Source organism: Rhinoderma darwinii, chromosome 2 (assembly GCF_050947455.1).
Source record: "Rhinoderma darwinii isolate aRhiDar2 chromosome 2, aRhiDar2.hap1, whole genome shotgun sequence".
Taxonomy (NCBI): domain Eukaryota; kingdom Metazoa; phylum Chordata; class Amphibia; order Anura; family Rhinodermatidae; genus Rhinoderma; species Rhinoderma darwinii.
In genome coordinates this window covers 416,165,848-416,189,833 of record NC_134688.1, presented here as the reverse complement: position 1 = coordinate 416,189,833, position 23,986 = coordinate 416,165,848, and the positions used below count along the sequence as shown (strand labels likewise).

The 23,986-nt window shown below is 46.1% G+C and overlaps 1 protein-coding gene and 1 long non-coding RNA gene across 2 annotated transcripts in view; one reads left to right on the top strand and one right to left on the bottom strand.

The window, feature by feature from the left end:
- Positions 1-844: 844 nt before the first annotated feature.
- On the bottom strand, positions 845-19,773 carry LOC142743459 (uncharacterized). The gene is made up of 4 exons (XR_012881567.1): positions 19,679-19,773; positions 17,327-17,520; positions 6,217-6,349; positions 845-1,575 (listed from the first exon to the last, which is right to left on the bottom strand). It is a non-coding gene; the product is annotated as an uncharacterized LOC142743459 (long non-coding RNA).
- The window catches only part of EXO5 (exonuclease 5), a 17,637-nt gene continuing 13,219 nt past the window's right edge, over positions 19,569-23,986 (top strand). The window contains exon 1 of the mRNA XM_075854240.1: positions 19,569-19,788. Coding sequence (XP_075710355.1) covers positions 19,626-19,788 — 163 coding nt within the window. The 5' untranslated portion in view covers positions 19,569-19,625. The remainder of the gene's footprint in view (positions 19,789-23,986) is intronic.

The window sequence follows — 23,986 nt, the reverse complement described above, 5'->3', positions numbered from 1 at the left end:
GCTTTATCTACGGGGGGTGTCTATCTACAGGGGGGCTATATACTGGGGTGGGCTATCTATGGAGCACCATATACAGGGGTGGGCTATATCTACAGGGGGCTATATACAGGGGTGGGCGATCTATGGAGCACTATATACAGGGGTGGGCTATATCTACATAGGGGCTATAGCATTGATTGGACAGTGTCAGAATGTGTAGCGACACACCACATTGACAAGGGAAATGGTGACACCCAGTGATCAAGAATAACAGAGGAACGGCACAATGAAAAGTTCTAAGTACATAAGCTCTCGAATTGTCATTTTATGGGGAATCCAAGTATTTGCTCAAACAGACATGTCAGGAGAGGTGATGGGTTCTCTTTAAGGGAGCAGTCACACGTGACGTATTTGTCTCCTATTTTTAAATTTAACACTTTAATCCTAAAATATTCCCCATAGGATTACATTGAAAATACAAGGCGAATACACAACATGTGACTGCCCCCTGAATGGGTTGTCTGTGATTAGAAAAAAAGAGTCTACTTTTTTTCCAGGAACAGCACCCAGGAAACCCAGTTTTATTCTGTCTATGGAAATGTTCAGTTCCTCCTGTAAAAGGCAAGCAACATGGATTTGTATCGATCATAAGTTTAAGGCTGCGTTCACATCTGTGTCAGGGCTCCGTTCCGATGTTCCGTGATGGAAATGGTGATGGAAACGGAAACCTATGGTTTCCGTTTGTGTCAGTCAGGGCTCCGTTCCAACGGAAAGCTCAGACGGAACGTCGGAACGGAGCCCTGACCCAGATGTGAATGCAGCCTTATATTGTGAAATAGTATCTACAAAAAAAGTGGTTAAGGCCCCATGCACACGACCGTATTTTCATCTTTCCGTAAATAGTCTGTAAATACGGATCCGTAGGCCGTAAATACGGTCCGTATTGCATCCGTATTTTATCCGTATATACGGATCTATAAAAAAAGAGGGAGGCTGCAAACGATATATCACCAACATGTTCAATGCTTCCGTAAATACGGAAAGTTTACAGGTGCACATCATTAGCCATCCGTATATACGGAAGGGCCCATAGGCTTTTATGGGAGAGTCCGTACCATAACTACGGACAAGAATAGGACAGGTTCTATAATTTTTTTAGCACAGACACCCATCAGTAAAAATACTGAAAGATGTCCGTGGCCAATAGAAATGAATGGGTCAGTAATTTACGGATGAAATATACGGTCGTGTGCACGGGGCCTTAGAGGACAGACAGGTGCTCCTTACTTTAGTTGAATGAAAAAGAGAATAGCTTTCTATGGCGACAGTCCATATTACATTCAGTGTTCCTCGTAATTATTCTACTCCAAGTTGTCAACATTTTGAAGGTTGCTGTTGAAAATTGATGGTTATACTTCTAAGTTTCCAACATCGTGAAAACATTAGTAACCAGAGTCTGAATCAAGCTGTGTACATTTACACCAGAGTGGGACTATATTTTCAGGTCACTTGGCGAAATGAATCTGTTTAGCGTCTGAAAGCAAATGACTGCCACCATGTGTCAGATACAGGAATGCTTTTAAAGGATCAGTCCACCTGAATATTAAAATAAGAACTTGGTTAGTATGTGAAAATATAAGACATTTTGTAATCGTTATAGTTTACATAAAATTAACGCTTAGCAGTGACATCACTGCATCGTTATACTGTGAGCTACTTTATTAAAGGGGTTTTCTGCCTTTATGTATATCAAACTTAAAGGGGTTGTCCGGGCACAGGAACAGCTGATCGGTGCAGGATCCAGGCGTCAGACCCCCACCGATCATGTACTGATGACCTATCCTGTGCGTAGGTCATCAGTATGAAAAAACGTCCCTTGCCCGGACAACCACTTCAGTCACTGTACAGTATAATAACAGGGTTTGCAACTTTCTAATACTTTGATTTAATTCCTCCCCATTTTCAAAATAATTGCTTACTGTCAACTAATGGAAAAATTCTTGTATACATTCAGAGGCTGAAAACGTAGGTAGAACTCTGTACACCAAGGATGCACAGAGGCACATGGAGCCCCTTCGGCTCTATACTAAGGAGCCATAGACTCTGTAATACGGCATCCGATAGAGCATGCCACTATTTCATACCTCTGTATGACATCACAGGAATGCAGAGGTAAAGGAGGGCCCCATAGAATTCTATGGGCACCATATTACGGCTCCATACAACTGGAGATTGTACAGAGCCATAATACCCTTGTGCGCATAAAGACTTATGGTTATGGGGATAGCAAAATTGTATATCATTATTTATAATCATGTGATGTATATTCCATTTTTTTCCTTTCATTTAATTTTTAAAGAAAAATCTTGTTTATTATATTTTTATAACTTTTTATTTATAGTAACGGATTTATTTTGCCCTAACAATCTGAATGGACATGAGGTCCTTTCAGAAGACCCAAAGCACATCCTGTTGATTCTAAGTAAGGGGCTCCCCTAAGGCCCTGCTCACACAAAGTTATTTGCTGGTGGAAAAATCTGGCAGATATTGACCTGGCTGCACTCTTTGCCACTTTTTTTGCAGTATTTTTCGTCCGCGGCCATTGAGCGCTGTGGGTAAAAGCCACAGCGAAAACCACTTTCTTTGCCTCCCATTGATGTCAATGGGAGGTCACAGACGGAAACGCCTGAAAAAAGGGCATGACGCTTCTTTCTCCCATGAGCGTTTTTTCTGCTTGCGGGAAAAAAATGCCGTCATCTGCCATTAAAATCAATGGGAGGTGATTTCACTTTGTGTAAACATGGCCTTACTTTGTTCTCCCCTCCTGCCCACCATGATCAGTATTGATAATGAAGAACAAAGGTTTAAATGGCGGAGATCAGAGGTTTCAGATCTCCAACATTAAGGCTTGTTCACTTCAAGTTTTTATTCTGTTTAGCATATACGCCGGGAAAGCTCCCAACAAATGCGCCAAACATGTCAAAAGGCGTCCATTGCCATACGGAGGCCAAAAGACTGTCCTTGTGGTCAGAAAAAGGTATGGAATAGTGTAGTAGACAGCACTTTCCATACACAGTATTTAGTAAAAAAATATATACATTTAACGGATGCTATAATAGCCTATGGGTGACGGATGCCACTGTATAGAATCTGTCACAAGCCTCCGTTAAACGTATATGTCGGGAAGCCACAGTGATGTTACTGCCCCTCCCCCAGTGCAGCCATTGAAGGACGCAGTATGGGCGACCACTGACTCAATGTCTCCCTTCTGCACTCCACCCTTATTACTTTGTCTGTAGAAGTCACATGATCTAAACCAGGGGTCTCAAGCACACGGCCCGCGGGCCGCATGCGGCCCCTGGGGCTGTCATCTGCGGCCCGCGGGACACAAAGCCGCTAGTATCGGCTCTGCTCCGAGACTGGAATTCCCTGACATCGCTGTCCACATATGAACAGCGATGTCTGGGGCTTCCCCAGAGCCGGAGTCCCGAGCAGAGCGCTGGTGTCGGCTCTGCTCCGGGACTCTGTGGAATTCCCTGACATCGCTGTCCACATATGAACAGCGATGTCTGGGGCTTCCCCAGAGCCGGAGTTCCGAGCAGAGCGCTGGTGTCGGCTCTGCTCCGGGACTCTGTGGAATTCCCTGACATCGCTGCCCATATATGGACAGTGTGTCAGGGTCTTGCCCAGAGCGGAGCAGAGCGCTGGTGTCGGCTGTGCTCCGGGACTCTGTGGAATTCCCTGACATCGCTGTCCACATATGAACAGCGATGTCTGGGGCTTCCCCAGAGCCGGAGTCCCGAGCAGAGCGCTGGTGTCGGCTCTGCTCCGGGACTCTGTGGAATTCCCTGACATCGCTGTCCACATATGAACAGCGATGTCTGGGGCTTCCCCAGAGCCGGAGTACCGAGCAGAGCGCTGGTGTCGGCTCTGCTCCAGGACTCTGTGGAATTCCCTGACATCGCTGTCCACATATGAACAGCGATGTCTGGGGCTTCCCCAGAGCCGGAGTCCCGGGCAGAGCGCTAGTACAGGCTCTGCTCCGGGACTCTGTGGATTTCCCTGACATCGCTGCCCATATATGGACAGTGTGTCAGGGTCTTCCCCAGAGCGGAGTCCCGGGCAGAGCGCTAGTATCGGCTCTGCTCCGGGACTCTGTGGAATTCCCTGACATCGCTGCCCATATATGGACAGTGTGTCAGGGTCTTCCCCAGAGCGGAGTCCCGGGCAGAGCGCTATTATCGGCTCTGCTCCGGGACTCTGGGGAAGCCTCTGACATCGCTGTCCATACATCGACAATGATGTCAGGGGCTTCCCCAGAGCAGGAGTCCCAGTGATGTCAGGAGCACAGCTGGAGTCCCAGGAAGAGCCTACTAGCGCTCTGCCTGGGACTCCAGCTCTGGGCAAGCCCCTGACATCACTGGGGCAGCCTCTACAGAGGGCACTGTGGCAGCCTCTACAGAGGGCACTGTGGCAGCCTCTACAGAGGGCACTGTGGCAGCCTCTACAGAGGGCACTGTGGCAGCCTCTACAGAGGGCACTGTGGCAGCCTCTACAGAGGGCACTGTGGCAGCCTCTACAGAGGGCACTGTGGCAGCATCTACAAGTGGGTGTGTGGCAGTATCTGAAGAGGACACTGGCATTATCTAGGGGTGTGTTGCCTTATCTACAGAGGGCACTGCGGCCTTATCTACAGAGGGCACTGCGGCCTTATCTACAGAGGGCACTGCGGCCTTATCTACAGAGGGCACTGCGGCCTTATCTACAGAGGGCACTGCGGCTTTATCTACAGAGGGCACTGCGGCCTTATCTACAGAGGGCACTGCGGCCTTATCTACAGAGGGCACTGCGGCCTTATCTACAGAGGGCACTGCGGCCTTATCTACAGAAGGCACTGCGGCCTTATCTACAGAGGGCACTGCGGCCTTATCTACAGAGGGCACTGTGGCCTTATCTACAGAGGGCACTGTGGCCTTATCTACAGAGGGCACTGCGGCAGCATCTACCGAGGGCACTGCGGCAGCATCCACAGAGGGCACTGCGGCACTATCTAAAAAGGGGCTGCCCAATCTTGACATGTGTGCTAACTGAGCCGCCGGACTGCATTTAGCGACACTTAAACTGGAAAGCTGGATTGTTGAAATAAGCACGTGGAGAAATATCTCACATTTTAAACCTAGCGCTATTATTATAGTAATGTAGTATTATTATTATAGTAATATAGTGTTATAGTAGTTCAAATAACTAATTGATTAACAATAATTTTGTATTGTATCAAATTTGAAAGTAATGCGGCCCGTCAACTTCCCATTTTTTCTATATGCGGCCCACTTACCCGGCCGAGTTTGAGACCCCTGATCTAAACAGATATCATTGTGCGTCCAGTTGTCCACTCCAATTGGATCCATTGCAGAAAAAAGTGTAACCCTTGCCCATAACATTACCAAGACCAACAAAGATTAGAGATATGGCACTTGTAATGACCATAACAAATCCTGTGCTAAACCAATCATATATTTGGTCAAATTCCTTCTCTGATGGTTGTAATGCTGGAATTAAAGCCTGGTGCACATATCAGCAAACTGGAAACAGCAGAGTCAGACAATACACGTATTGAGACGCCAATCATTTTTAGGGGAAAAGCTGATGAAGCAAAAAGGAACATGGAAAATGAGTGTTAATTCACAGAAACGATGATTGTATAAATGATGGGCCATTTGATGTCCAAACTTAGAAGGAGAGTCTGCAGCGATTAGTGTAAGTGCGCCAGTAAAAACGCCAACGTGGCGGAGCTTCCAACTATTGTTAACGCAACTGTATATATAAGGTACCAAAAATGTTGACTTTTTTAATTAACAATATTTTCAATTGTCCTGATATATACATATAATGTAATTTTATTGTTTAATGTGCAATTATGGTTAGACATGGTAAATTGGTTTGCCAGGTTCGGCGATAATTCGCTTATTTCTAACTATAGTATGCACACCCAGCACATAGCATGAATGCATACAACCACTGCTGTACTCGCACGTCATACGTACATATAGCCTCAATTCATAATAAGACATTATATAGCACAGATTACAGGCAACTAGTCTAACAACTTGAAATCAAATTGCTGCATTGCAGCAATGCCCTCTAGTGGTGTTTCTTATAAATGCAGAGCATATATATTAATAAAACTTTCTAACAATTAAAACATTAGTACGGTTTAGAAAATAGTAAATATCATACATTGAATTGCTATTCTTTCTAAGGTATTGCTCACAGATTGAGGATTTAGGCATGGATTCTGCACCTGTCCTTTATTCTCTACAGGAATCAGTTTCACACTGCAAGGTTCAGGTGATATCACTGTCTTGAACGCCTGTGAAGAACAAAGGAAATGTAGTATAAACTGTGCGTTTTGTACTTCATTCTAAAAAAGGACATACGGACAAGGTGGAAGACTGTGCGGGACCAGTACTTCAAGTGCCGGCGTACCCAGGAAAGAAGTAAGTCCTATCCCTTCCGTCAGCCGCAGTGTCCAGATTATGAGGAGCCGCAAGGGCCTCGTCTGTAAGTAAGATGCTTTGTATCTACTTTGATCTGTCAAAGTTTGTTGGGATTGTACAGGAATTATACTTATTTTCTAAAGTTTTGAAGGTGAAGTCAGAATTATAAAGGGTGGGGTAATGGTAGTGGAAAATCTTAAAAAAATGTAGTTGCTGCCTGTTTCTCTGCATCCATTACCATTACTGAATGGCAGCAAACATTATGAAAGCTCCCAAAAGGTAGTTAGGCATCTAGCCTGATCTACTCTGTTAGGGGGGATTCACACGAGCGTGTATTCGGTCCGTGCGGGCCGCGTGGTTTTCACGCGCCACGCACAGACCAATACAAGTCTATGGGGCAGTACAGACAGTTCGTGCTTTTTGCGCAGCGTTTGTCAGCTGCGCAAAAAGCGCGACAGGTTCAATATCTCCGCGTATTTCGCCCATCACGCACCCTTTGAAGTCAATGGGTGCGTGAAAACCACGCAGGTCGCACGGAAGCACTTCCGTGCGAACCGACTGAAACAGCGCACCAGCTGTCAAAACGATGAATGTAACCAGAAAAGCACCACGTGCTTTTCTGTTTCCAAACATCCAAATGGAGTGTCTTTGAGATGAGCGAACCCGGACAATCGAACCGAACTTCACCGGGTTCGGCCGAACTCGTTTTGGCCGAACCCGGCAAAAAAAATTCCGGTACGCGACGTCAGGAGATAGTCACTGTCCAGGGTGCTGAAAGAGTTAAACTGTTTCAGCACCATGGACAGTGACTACCGATCCCAATAAACATGAACCTGTAAAAAAAAACGAAGTTCTGACTTACCGATAACTCCCGGCTTCTTCCTCCAGTCTGACCTCCCGGGATGACAATTCAGTCCAAGTGACAGCTCCAGCCAATCACAGGCCAAGCACAGGCTGCAGCGGTCACATGGACTGCCGCGTCATCCAGGGAGGTGGGGCCCGATGTCAAGAGAGGCGCGTTACCAAGGACGCGTCACCAAGGCAACGGCCGGGAGGGAAGTTCTCGGTAAGTATGAACTTTTTCTTTTTTTTGTAACAGGTTTCTCGATCTTGTGCTCGGCATTCACTGTCGAGGGTGCTGAAAGAGTTACTGCCGATCAGTTAGCTCTTTCAGCACCTTGGACAGTGACGGGCGTCGACTAGCCTCATCTCTATGATGGCGGCTGCGCGAAAATCACGCAGCCGCGCATCATACACGGATGACACACGCAGCTGTCAAATTGTTTGCGCGTGCAAAAACGCAACGTTCGTCTGAATCTGCCCTTAGAAAAGCCAATATACAAATTTTTGCAACATTTATTACTGTGAAATGTTATTGTTCCTTTTATGTGATGTTGGTTTCTCATTTATCAATGACTACAAATGTGTCTAAGGCCTCATTCACACTTGGGTTTTTGTTCAGTATTTTGCATCAGTATTTGAAAGCCAATACCAGGAGTGAAACTAATACCCCCAGCAGTGTGCACACTCCGTGATTACGGGCACAGACGGCCACGGACTGTCAATCGCATTTGCGGGCCATGCTCCGATTATAAATTATAGGAGCACGTTTCCGCAAAATCAAAAAATAGGACATGTCCTATTTTTTGCGGGTCATTTCTACGGCCTGGACACTTACCGTAAATATACGGGAAGGTGTCCGTGGACCATATAATTAAATGGATCCGTATTTTGATAAGCAATTACGGATCCGTAATTGCGGATCAAAATGATGGTCGTGTGCAAGGGGCCTTACACAGAGAAAAGTTGTGAAAGGATTTGTACCTCTTCCGTATTTTGGACCCATACTGATGCAAAATACTGTACTCACTAAAATACACTAGTGTGAATGAGGCTTTAGACTAGAGCTAAGAAGCATTACATGCTGTGGGATGGCGCGGCTCTAACATTGCTAAACTCCATGTAAAAATCAATGAAAATAGTGCACACTTCAGTCAGTCAAGAAAAAATTCCATAGAATTCTATGGGGTGCAACAATGGCAGATCCCAAATACTGCAGTCAGCTACAGCCTTGGCAACTACAGCAATGCCAATCAATTGTACAGCAATGAACTACTTGATTCAGATTTATAGGAAATGGCATCATGAGACGGATCTTGCCACATACTGATACACTAGAAAAGTTTCATAAACTCTTAGACCAGGGATGCACAACCTACGACCAGGGGGCCGAATACCGCCCACAATGTTATTCTGTGCGGTCTGGTGGTTGCTCAGAGAGAAAAGTAGCTGAGCACAGAGCTGGAGCAGGTAAGTACTAATGGTGCAGCTAGCAATAATGGAAGCACTGTATGGCTGGCACAGTTGTGGTGGGGTACTGTGTGGCTGACATAGTTGTGCTGGAGCACTGTATGGCTGTTATGGTGGGGCCTTGTGTGGCTGGCGCAGTGCAGCTGGCACAGTTGTGGTGGGCACTGTATGGTTTGAACAGCTGCGGTGGGGAACTGGGTGGCTGAAGGTCTTCTTGAAAAGCACTGTCTGTGTGCTGGCACTTTTATGGTGGGCACAGAGAGGTGTCTGTCCATGCATTGTAATTTATGGGAGTTGTAAAATGCTTGGCTGACTCCACAATGCCCATAAACGACAATGGCGGTCTAGTCTTCTCTAGAGTTCCAAATGGGAGAGCAGGGGATCCCCATTTTCCCGATAGGTGGGAGTCCCAGACATGGATCCCACACTTATCAGACCTTTATGATATATACTGTCATGGTTACATCAATATCTCAGATAGGAATAGCCCTTTACGTTTTGTTGCGGCCCTTGGGACTGGTTTAATCCGACAATGTGGTCCTCGGTGCAGAACAGGTTAGGAACCCCTCCCTTAAACTTTTTCCAAATCCACTACTGTATAGGAATATTACATTATACTGAATTGTCACTACATGAATCTTCTGATCCAAAGACATATGGCAATCTAAACTCCCATTTTGCTTAGTATTAGAGATGAGAGGATCAGTGAAAATGTTACTTATTGTCAATGGGAAGATTTCTTGTTACACATCTGCATCAGTATATGTATAAGACAATGAAGGCTAAAGTACAGATTTGTATTTTAGCCTCCATTGTCTTAGGCCTCATGCACACGACCGTAAAAACTCCCGTTATTACGGGTCGTAATTACGACCCGTAATAACGGGCTCATAGACTTCTATTGGCCACGGGTACCTTCCCGTTTTCTTACGGGAAGGTGCCCGTGCCGTTGAAAAAGATAGAACATGTCCTATTTCAGGCCCTAATAACGGCACGGGCAGCCCATAGAAGTCTATGGAGCTGCCGTAATGACGGGTGGCTACATGTGTGCACCCGTCATTACGGGAGCTTTGCTATATATGACGTCAGTAAATAGTCACTGTCCAGGGTGCTGAAAGAGTTAAGCGATCGGCAGTAACTGTTTCTGCACCCTGGACAGTGACTTCCGATCAGAATATACATCAACCTGTAAAAAAAAAAAAAAACCTCCATACTTACCGAGGTCTTCCTGCTTCTTCATCCTCCAGTCCGGTCTCGACATCCGGCCCGACATCCCTGGATGACGTTTTAGCCCATGTGACCGCTGCAGCCAATCACAGGCCAATCACATGCTGCAGCGGTCACATGGACTGCCGCGTCATCCAGGGATGTCGGGCTGTATGTCAAGAGACGGACGCGTCACCAAGGCAACGGCCGGGTAAGTATGAATTTCTTTTACTTTTACCTCGGAAAGGGTTGCCCCCTCTCTATCCTGCACTGATAAAGAGAAGGGGCTGCCGATTAGTGCAGTGAAATTTTGCATAGAAAAAGTGGCCGTAAATACGGGTGGAATACTGGTGACACCGGAACCATATTTACGGGCACGGGTCCGTAAATACTGGTGCAAAACGGGTCGAATACGTGTGACACCGGACCCGTATTTACGCCAGTATTTACGGGAGGGAATAAATACGTTTGTGTGCATGAGGCCTTACAGAAGGCAAATATGGCCCCGTATTAGGAAATCCTCCCGTTGTCAAAAAGGCACATTTTCACTGATTGAATTAACTCTATATAGAATGTATCACTCCTAGAATACTGTAATTACCATGGATTTCTCTGGAGAGATAAATGAACTAGGCGGGGATTATTTTCCCATAAAAATGAGGATCTGGACCTTTTAGATCTCTACGGGTCTCTTGACATGACATGTTCGATAGTGTTTTGTTAGTAAACACTTCTAACTGACACAATATCACATCATAGGCTTAGATATTAAATCTCGGAAGTGCAGTGTCCCCAAAAACTTCCTGGTCAGAAGCCTATATACATCCCCATTTTTTGCCGCTGAAACATCAATTTGGGTAAAATGCAAGATGTCTCTCAACAATTTTCAGCAAACCTCATCCATCAAGATGGTAGGTAGCCTAATAGAGACGCCATAATCTAATGCTAATGTATGCACTGTTTTAACTCAGGTACATTTATGTAAAAAAAACAGGTGTATTAAATCACAAGTACCATCTGTACCGCTGCCTCATATTTATGCAGTGTCATGAATACATTAAATGTCCTAGTTCTACTCTCCTCCACAATAAACTGAATAATAATTTCTTATAAAGGCAACTTGGACAGAAAACAATATAAATTCTTAATAGAAACAAATAGACTATATATTTATACAGTGCAAAAGTTTTAGGCAGCGGTGGAAACATGATGCAAAGTAAGCATGCTTTCAAAAATAGAAGTGTTAATAGTTTTTTTTATCAATTAATAAAATTCAAAGTGAATGAACAGAAGAGAAATCTAAATCAAATCGATATTTAGTGTGACCACCCTTTGCCTTCAAAACAGCATCAATTATTCTAGGTACTGCAACGTCTATGGCCGCGGACCGTCGTCCTGACTTACCCCCTGATGGCCGCGAGGCCCGCGACCATGGACGAGTGAGTTCTAGGCGGCATCTCCCTCCTGGAAGACGCCGGCACTGACTTCAGCATTCTGAGACTGGCTCCTGCAGGGTGCGCGTGCACGCGTGTGCCTGGCCTTAAAGGGCCAGTACGTGCACGTGCAGAATAGCTGCAAATTAGCCCAGAATGCCTCTGGGCTATAAAAAGGGCTCTGCCCTCCCATTCATTGAATGAGCGTTGTTGTGTTACCCTAGTTTGTCTTCGCAAATGGTCTCCTGTTTCCCTTCCTGCCGCCTGTACCCTGTATCCCGTGCTACCGCACCTCTGTGCCTTCAAGAGTTGGAGTCATGTTGTGCCCTCCGCTGCAACTACTGTGTCCGACCCCGCTGGGTGTCTGTCTACTGCTGGAGCCTCATCTTAGCCTGAAACCACCGCTACTGTCTACGTTGCCTCAGGTACCCTTTCAGAACTATAGACGTTTGCATATACCTGATTGGGCAGCTGCTCTCCCGCTATGCGGTACGGCCCAGTGGGTCCACACCCCGCATCGTGACAGTATGCTCAGGCCATGGTCCCCACTGGTCAATTCAAGGGCCTGTCACCTTCTCAAGCCATGCAAGCGGATCTGCAGGACCTGCGAAAATGACAGGATCAACTCCTTGTGGCAGTAAACGCCATGGCACAACAGCTAGGGGCGCTAGCTGCTTCCTCCTCTGCTTCTGTTCCAGTTTCTCTGGCTGATCCTCCTGCTACACCTCCTGTCAGCTCCAGTTCTGATCCCTGGTTCTCGCTGCTACTACCGCCTCGTTTTTACGGAGACGCAAGCGCATGCAGGGGATTTCTCAACCAGTGTTATATCCACTTCACCTTCCATGCCAGAGCATTTCCCTCGGACGGGGACAGGATAGCCTTTATTGTTTCCCTGCTTGGCGGCAAGGCCTTAGTGTGGTCGAACCCCATCTGGGAACGACAGGGACCCGAGACCCATGACTTCCAGGGGTTCCTGCGGTTATTCCGCACTGTGTTTGAGGAGCCTGGACGAGTCTCTGTGGCAGCTACCTCCCTACTGAACCTTCGCCAGGAGGACACCTTCGTGGGAGAGTACACCATCCAGTTCTGGACCCTGGCAGGTGAGCTGTCCTGGAACAAACGAGGCATTGGTAGCTTCCTTCTGGCATGAACTGTCATCTGAGATCAAAGGCGAACTGGCTGCCCGTGATCTACCACCTACCTTGGACGACCTAATTTTACTTGCTACCCGGGTTGATATGAGGCTCAGAGAAAGATCCCAAGAGGTTTGTCGAGGGAGAAGACTTCCTAGGTTGGCTCCCAACTTCCAGCAACCCCTCTTGTCCTCATCTGTTGCTCCATCCGAGGTCCCTATGCAAGTGGATCGACTTAAACTATCTGTCCAGGAGAAACAGCGCAGGCGCACTTCTGGACTTTGTCTATATTGCGGCCTTGTAGGTCATGTCCTGCGCCTGTGTCCCAAGAAGCCAAAAAACTCCAACGCTGATTGGGGAGACAACCCTGGGCAACACAGCATTTGACAGAGAACTTTCTTCCAAGCTGTCTATCCCTGTGACTATTGTCACTGGCGAGAGGACCCACCTGGCCTCTGCCTATCTGGACTCAGTCGCTGCAGCCAATTTTATACGCAGAGACCTAGTGGATGTTCTTCACTTGCCTACAACCCTTCTGGAGAAGCCGTTGATCGTTGCCTCAGTAAATGGACTGCCGCTGCCCAAAGACGTCACAGACTTTGTCTCCTCCTGCACGGTGTGCGCAGCAAATAAAGTTGCCCACTCCAGACCAGCTGGTCTGCTCCAGCCACTACCTGTGCCCGATGCCCCCTGGCAACATATTGCTATGGACTTTGTTATGGACCTGCCTGCCTCCCTCTGCGGGATGCAGTGCGGTCTGTGTGGTGGTGGACCGATTTTTGAAGATGGCTCACTTTGTTCCGCTGAGCGGTCTGCCTTCTGGTTCCCGACTGGCCAGTCTCTTCATCCAACACATCTTCCATCTGCACGGCTTGCCTCTGCATATTGTGTTAGATCGGGGGGTTCAGTTCACCTCAAAGTTCCGGAGAGCCCTCTGCGGACTCCTCGGTGTGAAGTTGGACTTTTCCTCAGCCTACCATCCCCAGTCCAATGGTCAAGTCGAGAGGATAAATCAGATTATGGAGAACTATCTGCGGCACTTTATCTCCAGGCAGCATGATGACTGGGTACAGAAGCTTCCTTGGGCTGAGTTCTCCTATAACAACCACACTAGTGAGTCCACCGCCTCCAGCCCATTCTTCATTGTCTACGGCCAACACCCACGAATACCTCTCCCTGTTTCCACTACGTCCCAGGTACCTGTAGCTGACTCTACATTCAGGGACTTTCTACAAATCTGGCAGCAGACCTGATCTTCTATTCTGTTGGCAGTCGACCACATGAAAAGAAAGGCAGAAACAAGAAGACGAAAGCCTTCCCAGTTTTTTCCAGGCAATAAGGTCTGGCTGTCTTCTAAGAATATCCGGCTGAGGGTGTCGTCTTGCAAGTTTGCTCAGAGGTTCCTTGGACCCTTCGAGATTCTGCTGCAGATCAACCCTGTCTCCTACAAGCTTCGGCTGCCTCCCACCCTAAAGAGCCCAAACTCCTTTCACGTCTCTCTGCTGAAGCCTGTGGTCCTGAAACGCTACTCCAAGACTCCAAGTCCCGCAGTGGCCCCTAGCGATTCGTCTGAGACATTCAAGGTGAAGGAGATCTTGGACACCAAGAGAGTAGGAGGAGGAACTTTTTATTTGGTGGATTGGAGGGGATTTGGTCCAGAGGAGAGGTCCAATGCTCCTGCCCTCGTGAAGAAGTTTCTCTCCCGCTCTGGCCCAAGAAGAGGGGGCATAAGAGGGGGGATACTGTAACGTCTATGGCCGTGGACCGTCATCCTGACTTACCCCCTGACGGCCGCGACCAAGGACGAGTGAGTTCCGGGCGGCATCTTCCTCCTGGGAGATGCCGGCACTCACTTCCGCATTCTGAGACTAGCTCCTGCAGGGTGCGCGTGCACGCACGTGCCCGGCCCTAAAGGGCCAGTACGCGCACATGCAGAATAGCTGCCAAATTAGCCCAGGATGCCTCTGGACTATAAAAAGGGCTCTGCCCTCCCATTCATTGCCTGAGCGTTGTTGTGTTACCCTAGTTTGTCTTTGCAAATGGTCTCCTAAGTGTTTTCCAGTTCCCAGTGTTTCCCATTGCTTCTGCCTGTGCCTGTACCCTGTATCCTGTGCTACCGTGCCCCTGTGCCTTGAAGAGTTGAAGTCGTGTTGTGCTATCCGCTGAATCTACTGTGTTGCACCCCGCCGGGTGTCTGTCTACTACCGGAGCCTCATCTTAGCCTGAAACCACCGCTCCTCTCTACGTTGCCTCAGGTACCCTTTCAGAACTATAGACATTTGCATATACCTGATTGGCCAGTTGCTAACCTGCTACGTGGTACGGCCCAGTGGGTCCACACCCTGCGTCATGACAGGTACACTTGCACACAGTTATTGAAGGAACACGGCAGAGAGGTTGTTCCAACCATCTTGGAGTACTAACCACAGATCTTCTGTGGATGTAGGCTTCCTCAAATCCTTCTGTCTCTACATGTAATCCCAGACAGACTTGATGATGTTGAGATCAGGGCTATGTGGGGGCCATATCATCATTTCCATGGTGCCTTGTTCTTCTATATGCTGAAGATAGTTCTTAATGACATTGGTTGTTCCTTACCCAGTTTTAAAGGGAATGTGTCGCTAGAAATTTTTTTTTTTTTTAGTTAAACAGTTAGTGTATGAATGCTTAAACACTGTCCAATTTTTTTTAATTTTTTCACGAGTCAGGAAATATTATAAATTAGATTCTAATTTATAACATTTCCCAGTGCTGGTCACTAGATGGAGCAATTCCCAAAATTGCAGCATTGCATGTGGTAAAGCAACCACATTGCTTTATGCTGCAAAATTTGGGAATACTCACTCGCTCTAGTGAGCTCACAGAATCCCCCCTCCTTTATCCTGGCTAGTGCCAGGAGAAAGGAGGGGATTGAACGGTCAAACCTCCTACACTGTGTGTCGCCATTTTTTGAGCTAACACACAGTGTAGTAGGTTTACATACAGTAGTAATCACACACTAAAACACGTACATACACAGACCTAACTTACCTGCTCCTGCCGCCGCCGCTCCCTCCGGTCCGTCCGCTCCGGTCTGCTCGCTCCGCTCCTCGTGCTTGCTTCAGAACACAAGTCCAGAAGCCGCGACCGGAAGTCGTCATCTCACAGTCCGGCCGCGGCTTCCGGTCGACATGAACATGGCGCCGGATTTCGCTCTAGAGAAGACCTGACTTTTGGTCTGTGTGGGAGCGGCGCATGCGCCGCTCCCAAACAGACCCCGTACGCTATAGTGGATGGAACGGCTCCCGTTCGCATTCTCTATGGGGATGTGTGTGCTGTATTCCATCACTGTATGTGTCGTTAATCGACACATACAGAGATGGCAAAAAAAATGGCAGCCCCCATAGAGAAGAAAAAGTTAAAAAATATAAAAAAGTAAAACACAAACACACACATAAATAAAAGATTTTATAATAAAACACTAAATGCAAATTGATATCAAAATTTTTTTTTCCGTGACACTCGTCCTTTAAGCCTCCTACACCGCTGTTTCTGTTACAGTTAATGACTGTTTTTCATATGAAAATGATGATCATTATCACCTGTTTGGTATAATTGGCTAATCATATACCTGACTATAATCCTACAAAATCGATGACTTTGTGCAAGTGTAACTAGAAGAATTGAGATGCTGTTTTAAAGGCAAAGGGTGGTCACACCAAATATTGATTTGATTTAGATCTCTCTTCTGTTCATTCACTTTATATTTTGATAATTGATAAAAAAAAACCTCTTACTTCTATTTTTGAAAGCATTCTTACTTTGCATCATTTTTCCACAGCTTCCTAAAATGTTTGCACAGTACTGTATATATACACATTATATAGTTATATCACATTGCAAAGAGCTCCGGGAGAGCAGAAGAAAATGTCAACACTGCTGTAAAGGATTATAAAGAAAGTATAGTATAAGGCCCTGTCTACACTTCGTTATAGTCTTCCATCTGAGGTATATGTCTAGAGAATTTCCCGACATATACCTCCAACAGAAGGCTGTAACGTATGCCAGTGTGATATTACTGATAGAACCCCATTGTAAAAAGACGTATACAGCATGGTATATGTTTTTTTTTTTTTACCGCAAGCTTCTGCATGGAATAGCATAGTCTACTATGATATGTTATACAAGAAATGTGACAAGAAAACGTGTGGTCTTCCAGGAGATGTAGTTTATGCTATATTTATATGGAGCGAGGAAAAAAGGCACAACACAACACTTTGCCGCAAATATACGTCTGCTAATAGCAAGCAGAAAAAGTTTATACACTCAGGGATTTTTGAAAATGCGCCAAATGTATTAAGAGACCTGCACCTTTTTATAAATTTTGCTTATTCCTCCCCAATAAACGTCTCTAATTTGAGTGTCATAAAATACGCCATTATATATATATGTGGGCTTTTTTATTACTTGCTGCCCACGTTGTGTCAAGATCTGTTAAAGGAAGCGTTTGATGGACAGGAGTCGGCAAAATTGGACAAACATCTTAAAAGATGACTTTGCCTCACAGGGAATATGGGAGACAAGACGTCGCATTGAATGGCAACTTCACCAGGAATTCATGTCCAAGCATATTCATACATTCACGCTTCCCCCTACTGCCGCTGATTAACACTTTTCTCCCTGTCACTGTGCAAAGGTGTTTTCCGGGAAAACAAAATTATGTGTCAAATGACAGTGCGTCCAGAGTTAAATAGTTTTATAATATAACTCTAATTGAAATACTGCCCACCTCTGCCATTCTGACCCTGAGGGCCGCCCAGAAGTTCAGCAGTTCCATGCCTCCTAATATCGTGTCTACACAGGGTCCAGCGCCACTCATACTCCTTCCCGCAGCTCTGTGTTGGCACGTCACAGCTTGCCTTAGTGTAGTGGGCCTGGCTTGTCCTCTTGCTGCCCCCCCTCCCCCGCGGAACATTTAGTTGTCTGTGTTACATCATCACGTGGTTAGTGAGTAGTAAAAGATAAAAGAAAACAATATAAAGTTGGTATCGCTGTAATCGTGCTGACTCGCAGAATAAAGTTACCATGTAATATTTACCGCATGGTGAACGCTGTAGAAACTAAACACCACAAACAGTGGCAGAATTGGTTTCTTTTCTGAATTTCACATCACAAAATAATATTTTAAAGATTCCCAGTAGATTATATGGCATATTAAAAGGTACAATTAACTCCTTCTCTCCTCAGCCATTTTTCATTTAGTTTTTCTCTTTCCACAACTTCCAAAAGCTATAACTTTTTTATTTTTCCTTCGATAAAGCCATTGGAGTGCGTGTTTTTTGCAAGACGAGTTGTTGTTTTTCACGCCACCATTTATTGTACAATATAATGTACTGGGAAACTGGCTTTTTGTGGGAGACCAAGTGACCAAAAACAACAATTACGCCGCTCACCATGCGAGTTACGCAATGTCATATTGCTTGGACTTTTAAGGATGCGGCAATATCAGTTATGTTTATTTATTGGGGAGAAATGGGAAAATTTTTTTTTTTTTTAACTTTTAATATTTTTGTTTTTGAATATACACAAAAACCTTAAGGCCTCATTCACACGGCAGGGTTTCCCGTCCGGGTGCCGGCCGTTCATAAATCGGCCGGCACCCGGCTGCATTAGGAATGATAGACCCCTAATGGGGCTATTCACACGACCGATTTTTTGACGGCCGGAAAATCCGGCCGTCAAAAAATAGGACATGCTCTATCTTTGCCCGGGCACCCGGCCGCCCGGCTCCCATAGAAGTCTATGGGGCCGGGTATTACACGGCCATCACCGGAATGTGTTCCGAGTGATGGCCGGGTTTCCCGTGGCTTGCGCTCTATCTCCTCCTCCTCACAGCGCAGAGTGCATGTGAGGAGGAGGAGTTGATGCCATTCTGACGAATGGCATCGCTGCACACTGTGTTGCAGGGCCGGGGTGTACAGCAGGTGGAGGGAGCGCTGCGCTGGCTCCCTTCCCCTGCTTGTTAAAAGCACCCTGGCTCGGCGACACCTTAGATGGCGCCGCTAGTAGCAGCAGCTGCTGCTGCTGCGGCTGCTACTACTGTAGCGACGCCAATATAGCAGAGCAGGGAGGTATCTCCCCGCTCTGCTATGTGCTAGCCGCACTTTAGCTCCTTGAAGGAGCGGAATCCCCGTGTGTTCGGGGATTCCGCTCCTGGACAGAGCGCTTGATGTCTCTGTCCATATCTGGGCAGTGACATCAGGGGAAACTCCTGAAGCGGAATCCCCGAACACATGGGGATTCCCCTTCAGGAGCTGCCGCTGATGTCACTGTCCGGATCTGCCCGGCCCGGCACGGATGCATAACTTTATGCAAACCGGCCGGGCAGAATGGCCGATTTTACCGGCCGGCACTCGGGCTCGGACCCGACCCGGTCGTGTGAATCCCGCCTAACTCTTTTGTATTAGTCCCAATAGGGGACTTGAACCAGCGATCATTGGGTCGCTTGCACAATTTACTGCAATATTTATGTAATGCTGTATATTATGTTTTTGACCAACTCCTATTCGGGCTGAATAGGAGCAGATGGCACACCTGGGGACCTTCATTAGACCTCCAGGCTGCCATGACATCCATCGGCACCTCACAATCGCGTCAGGGGAACGTGATGGGCTACTGGAGGGGGCTATCCCCTCTTTCTAGCGGATTAGATGCTGCGGTCGCTATTGACCACGGCATCTAAGTGGTTAAACGGACAGTATCGGAGTTATCTCCAACAACACCTCTGAGTATGGAGCGTGCTCAGCCCGTGCGCCCGCTCAATACTTCCCTTCCCAAAAAAACATGTTGAATGAAAAATTAAAAAAGGTAAAGCACTTGGAATGCAAAGATGGAAGAACTAAAAAGGGATGTCTTTAAGGGGTTAAGGTTCTATTTTTTGCTTTTCCGGGTAACCGAGTAGTTAATTCTTTTATGACAAAACTTGCAGTGTCTTATATTGTCTGAGCATGTTTATGTCACATGACTCTGGACACGCCCACAGCGCGTCACATCAGGTTGTGGCGCTTACAGTAAGGAATCGCATCGTTATGAGCGACCCAGGTAACTGCACAGCATCCCTGCTAAAAGAGGAGGACGCTACCGCGGGAAGACCGGATAACCGGCAGCTCTGTGAGGAGAACAAGGACAATGAAGACTTCTCCGACATCAGTGACTCCGAGCTGCAGCAGCTTCAGGATACAGCGGAAAAGGGTGAGTGACGTCACGGTAGGGGCGTGGTTACGGTTTACTAGTTCGGACTTGTGACCAATGTATTGTATAACGTGGTGCTGTGACCGGCTCTAGTGTTACCTCATCTCTTTATAACTATTTTGCGTCCTACACTAGAATTGTAGCATGTGCCAGACCCTCTAGTGCAAGGATCTGCAACCAGCCGCACTCCAGCTGTTGTGAAACTACAACTCCCAGCATGCCTTCTCAGCTGGCGCCTGTAAGGGTATGCTGGGAGTTGTAGTTTCACAACAGCTGCAGTGACTGTTTGCAGACCCCTACTCTAGTGTATCGATTTCAGCGCTAAAAGAGTTCTTTGAGAAGGATAAAACTAAATTGCATCGCGATATTGCACTTTTAGGCCTGATTCACACGAGCGCTGCGCATCTCGGACGTGAAAAACTGCAGTTTTTCACGTCCGAGGTGCATCCGTGCTCTGCGCTGCGGGACGCGATGTCCCGCATCCCCCATAGTTGAGTCTATGGAGGGATGCGTGATGAGCGAAAAGAATGGACATGTCATATTTTCGCACGGATCCTTCACACGGTCCGTTGAAACAACGGCTGTGTGAACGGCCACATTGAATTCCATAGGTCCGTGGGACGGCCGCTGTTTCAACGGCCATCCCACGGACGTTTAACACGCTCGTGTAAATAAGCCCTTACTATAAGACTATAGTGGGAGATGTCTGCAATTATTGCCCCAAAAATCGGATTGATTTTAAGGCTGGGTTCACAAGACCTATTTTCAGGCGTAAACGAGGCGTATTATGCCTCGATTTACGCCTGAAAATAACGCTACAATACGTCGGCAAATATCTGCCCATTCATTTGAATGGGTTTGCCGACGTACTGTGCCGACGACCTGTAATTTACGCGTCATCGTTTGACAGCTGTCAAAAGACGACTCGTAAAATTACAGCCTCGTCAAAAGAAGTGCAGGACACTTCTTGGGACGTTTTTGGAGCCGTTATCTCATAGACTCTATTGAAAACAGCTCAAAAAACGTGAGTTGCTCAAAAAACGTCTGAAAATCAGGTGCTGTTTTCCCTTGAAAACAGCTCCGTATTTTCAGACGTTTTTGGCTCAGCGTGTGAACATACCCTGAACATCCGCTGGCACTCCTTTGGTAATGAATTATTCCGAGCGCATTGCGTTGTTGCGTTTTATGAAATTGCATTGTTGATTTAAAAAATAAAATAAAAAATGCAAATTGCATGCAATTCCCTCTATAGTGTCAGAGTAAAATTGCATGTGATATTGTGCAATGTTCTGCAATATCGCAATTGCCTTTTTTTTCCTCAAAAAATGTTTAACCACCCAATAAAAATAGTTTGCGGTGCGATAAACAAGTAAACGACTTTGTGGACAGAACCCCTGAATATCATTGTTATCCTCGCTGGGAACACCCAACTTCTCAACATTTGTGACTTGTGTAAAAGGCCAAGCAGCTCCATCGTGGTCTCCACACTTCAGACCATCCAGGACCAACACGATGTTCATCATTCCTGACCCACACGTAGAGACATTTTACATGGAATTAAAACAAAACAACATTCTAAAAAAGTTTTCGTTACATGAATGAGATTTATACGTTTTATTCGACTGTCGTCAATTTTGTTGTTCCTCTTCCTGCACTCGTTTGACACTGCAGCGGGCAACCTATAAGGCTATGTTCACACGCTAAAGTAAAAACGGCTGTAAAATACGGAGCTTTTTTCAAGGGAAAACAACCTCTGATTTTTAGCGGTTTTTAAAGCATCGAATATATTTTTTGATGCGTTCGTTGGAGCCATTTTTGCAGCTGTTATTCTATTGACACAATGAAAAATGGCTCAAGAAATCACATGCCCTTCTTTTTACAGGGCGTGTTTTTACACGCCGTTTTTTCAAGCAGCTGTGTAAAAAAATAAAAACTCCCCGTCTGAACTAATTGCCGTTTTTCCCCATTGAAATCAATGGCCAGATGTTTGGAGGTGTTCAGCTTCCTAATATTCAGGCGTTTTTCCAGGCGTTTAGGCCCTGAAAAGAAGCCGCGTGAACTACCCCAAGTCACGTGTTTGTGATGTTTCTTTTACCAAATAAGAAATAGGATAGACAATAGCATCTTTATTGAAAAAGACTCACTATTTATTCATACCAAATACAGGTGCATATAAGGATGGTGACATTTCAGCTTCAAACAAATAAGTCTTCCTTTTGTCATTGTCATTGACTTCAATATGGAAAAGGGCAAGTAAAAAAAAAAACAGTATTTAAAAAAAAAACAACGTAATTCTGGATTTGATGTTTGTGAGGCCCTGTTCACATCACATTTTTAACCTTCATTTAGTGTGTACCTTGGAAAAGATCCCTACGTACACGCTAAACATGTCCATAAGGCTCCGTAGCCAGACGGAGGCTAAAAGATTGTACTTTTGGCCTCCGTCGGGCTGGTATAGGTTGGTATACCTTTTTTTTGCAGGATGGAATAACGTAGTATACTTTGCTATTCTATCCTGAGGGATCCCGCAAAAAAAGAAAGTATACTATGCAGTATATATATTTTTTGAACATGGGAGCCTATGTGTGACGGATGCCCCTGTATGGCATCCATCACAGGTATACATTAAACGTATACCTCAGGGAGCTTCCCCAGCATCGGAATCCCCAGGAAAAGCATCAGGTAGCGCTCGGCCTGGGGATATTGGTCCTGGGGAATCCCTGGATGTCACTGTCCATGTATGGACAGTGCTGTCAGGGGCATTTAACTACAGAGTCCCTGGCCAGAGCGTGTGCTCAGGGACTTCGGGACTGTAGAAGCCCCTGACGTTTTGGTGACGTGAGGGGCTCTCAGCCCCAGAGTCCCCTGGCAGACGTATACCTCTGGCGGAAGGAAAAAACAAGATGTGAATGGGTCCTTACAGAGATGTGTTTTTTCAATAGAAGCCGTTTTAGGAAAATTTCCTAGTGCTGATTCTTCAGAAAACAACGTAGAGCAGGCGATATTCAAGATTTTGTATCAGCGACCCAGGGTATCCAACTTTCTAAACCTAGCCGTACTGATGACTATGTAAATGTTTGTGAAATTGCAGATCAAGACCCACCGGAAGTGACAATATGTTCAGCTGTACTACGTACACTTTATTGCCAATAGTATGTGGACACCTGACTGTCACCTATATAAGCTTGTATATGATATACGGATAGGCAGGCAAGGAATGATAAAACCATGCTCACCATTTAGCCATAGGGAGTTTGCGTTTAAGAATCCACGGGTGCTGCTGCCAGATCCGAACCGGTTAGTGCAGATAACCGCCTGGTAAATGAATAGATAGATGAAAAAGTAGGATCTGTGGTGGCGCTGCTGTGTGGAAGGACGAGGAATATGCTCGTGGAGTCGGTTCTATATAACAGATATTTATTGTACAAGGTGGCTACGCGTTTCAACGCCGAACTGGCGTCTTCATCAGGCATGAAGAACAGAGGAAAAGGCATCAATATATACACAACTGGACTGGTCTCGATTGGGCCAGTTCAGACATGGTAATTAACAAAAAAACCGCCAAAAGCAGGCAGGTGACAATTCAAAAAGTGCATATACATAATAACAATTGGATACATATCCAGGGGCGGTTAAAAGTTAGTACAAAGTAATATGGTAGAACAATTTGATTAAAACTTAAAAGAACGAAGAGAATAGAGCAGAGAGGGTTTATACATAATTAGCATAAAATCGCGTATGGATGGCAGAACAGTTCATAAATGATGTGTTCAAACTGACACTATCGTGGAGATGTTGAGTTAACACTATATATATGTGTTGGATTCGAGTGGTTTATATACATTAGAAGGATAAAACGAGTCCCTGTGTTGTAAACAATGACCGTAGTCAGGGGGATTGTAAACAATACGGAGGCCGATGGGGTCCAAAAGAGGAAATGGAACGCATGGTGACCCGCAGGATACGAGGAATCGCGGAGCTATACCCTGGTGAGACAGAGGAACGGAAACACAGCTGACAGCAAGAAGGTAAGTGTAAATACGGACAGAAGATGTATATAGAGGGTATATTTCATATTTAAAAATTTTTACTCATAAACATTGCCAGAAGGAATATCGCAAATCGGGGGGGCCAGGTTCTTCCCTGTGGGATATCCGCTATGTTATGAAAAAGCCATTAGTGGTAGGCAATATGTGGT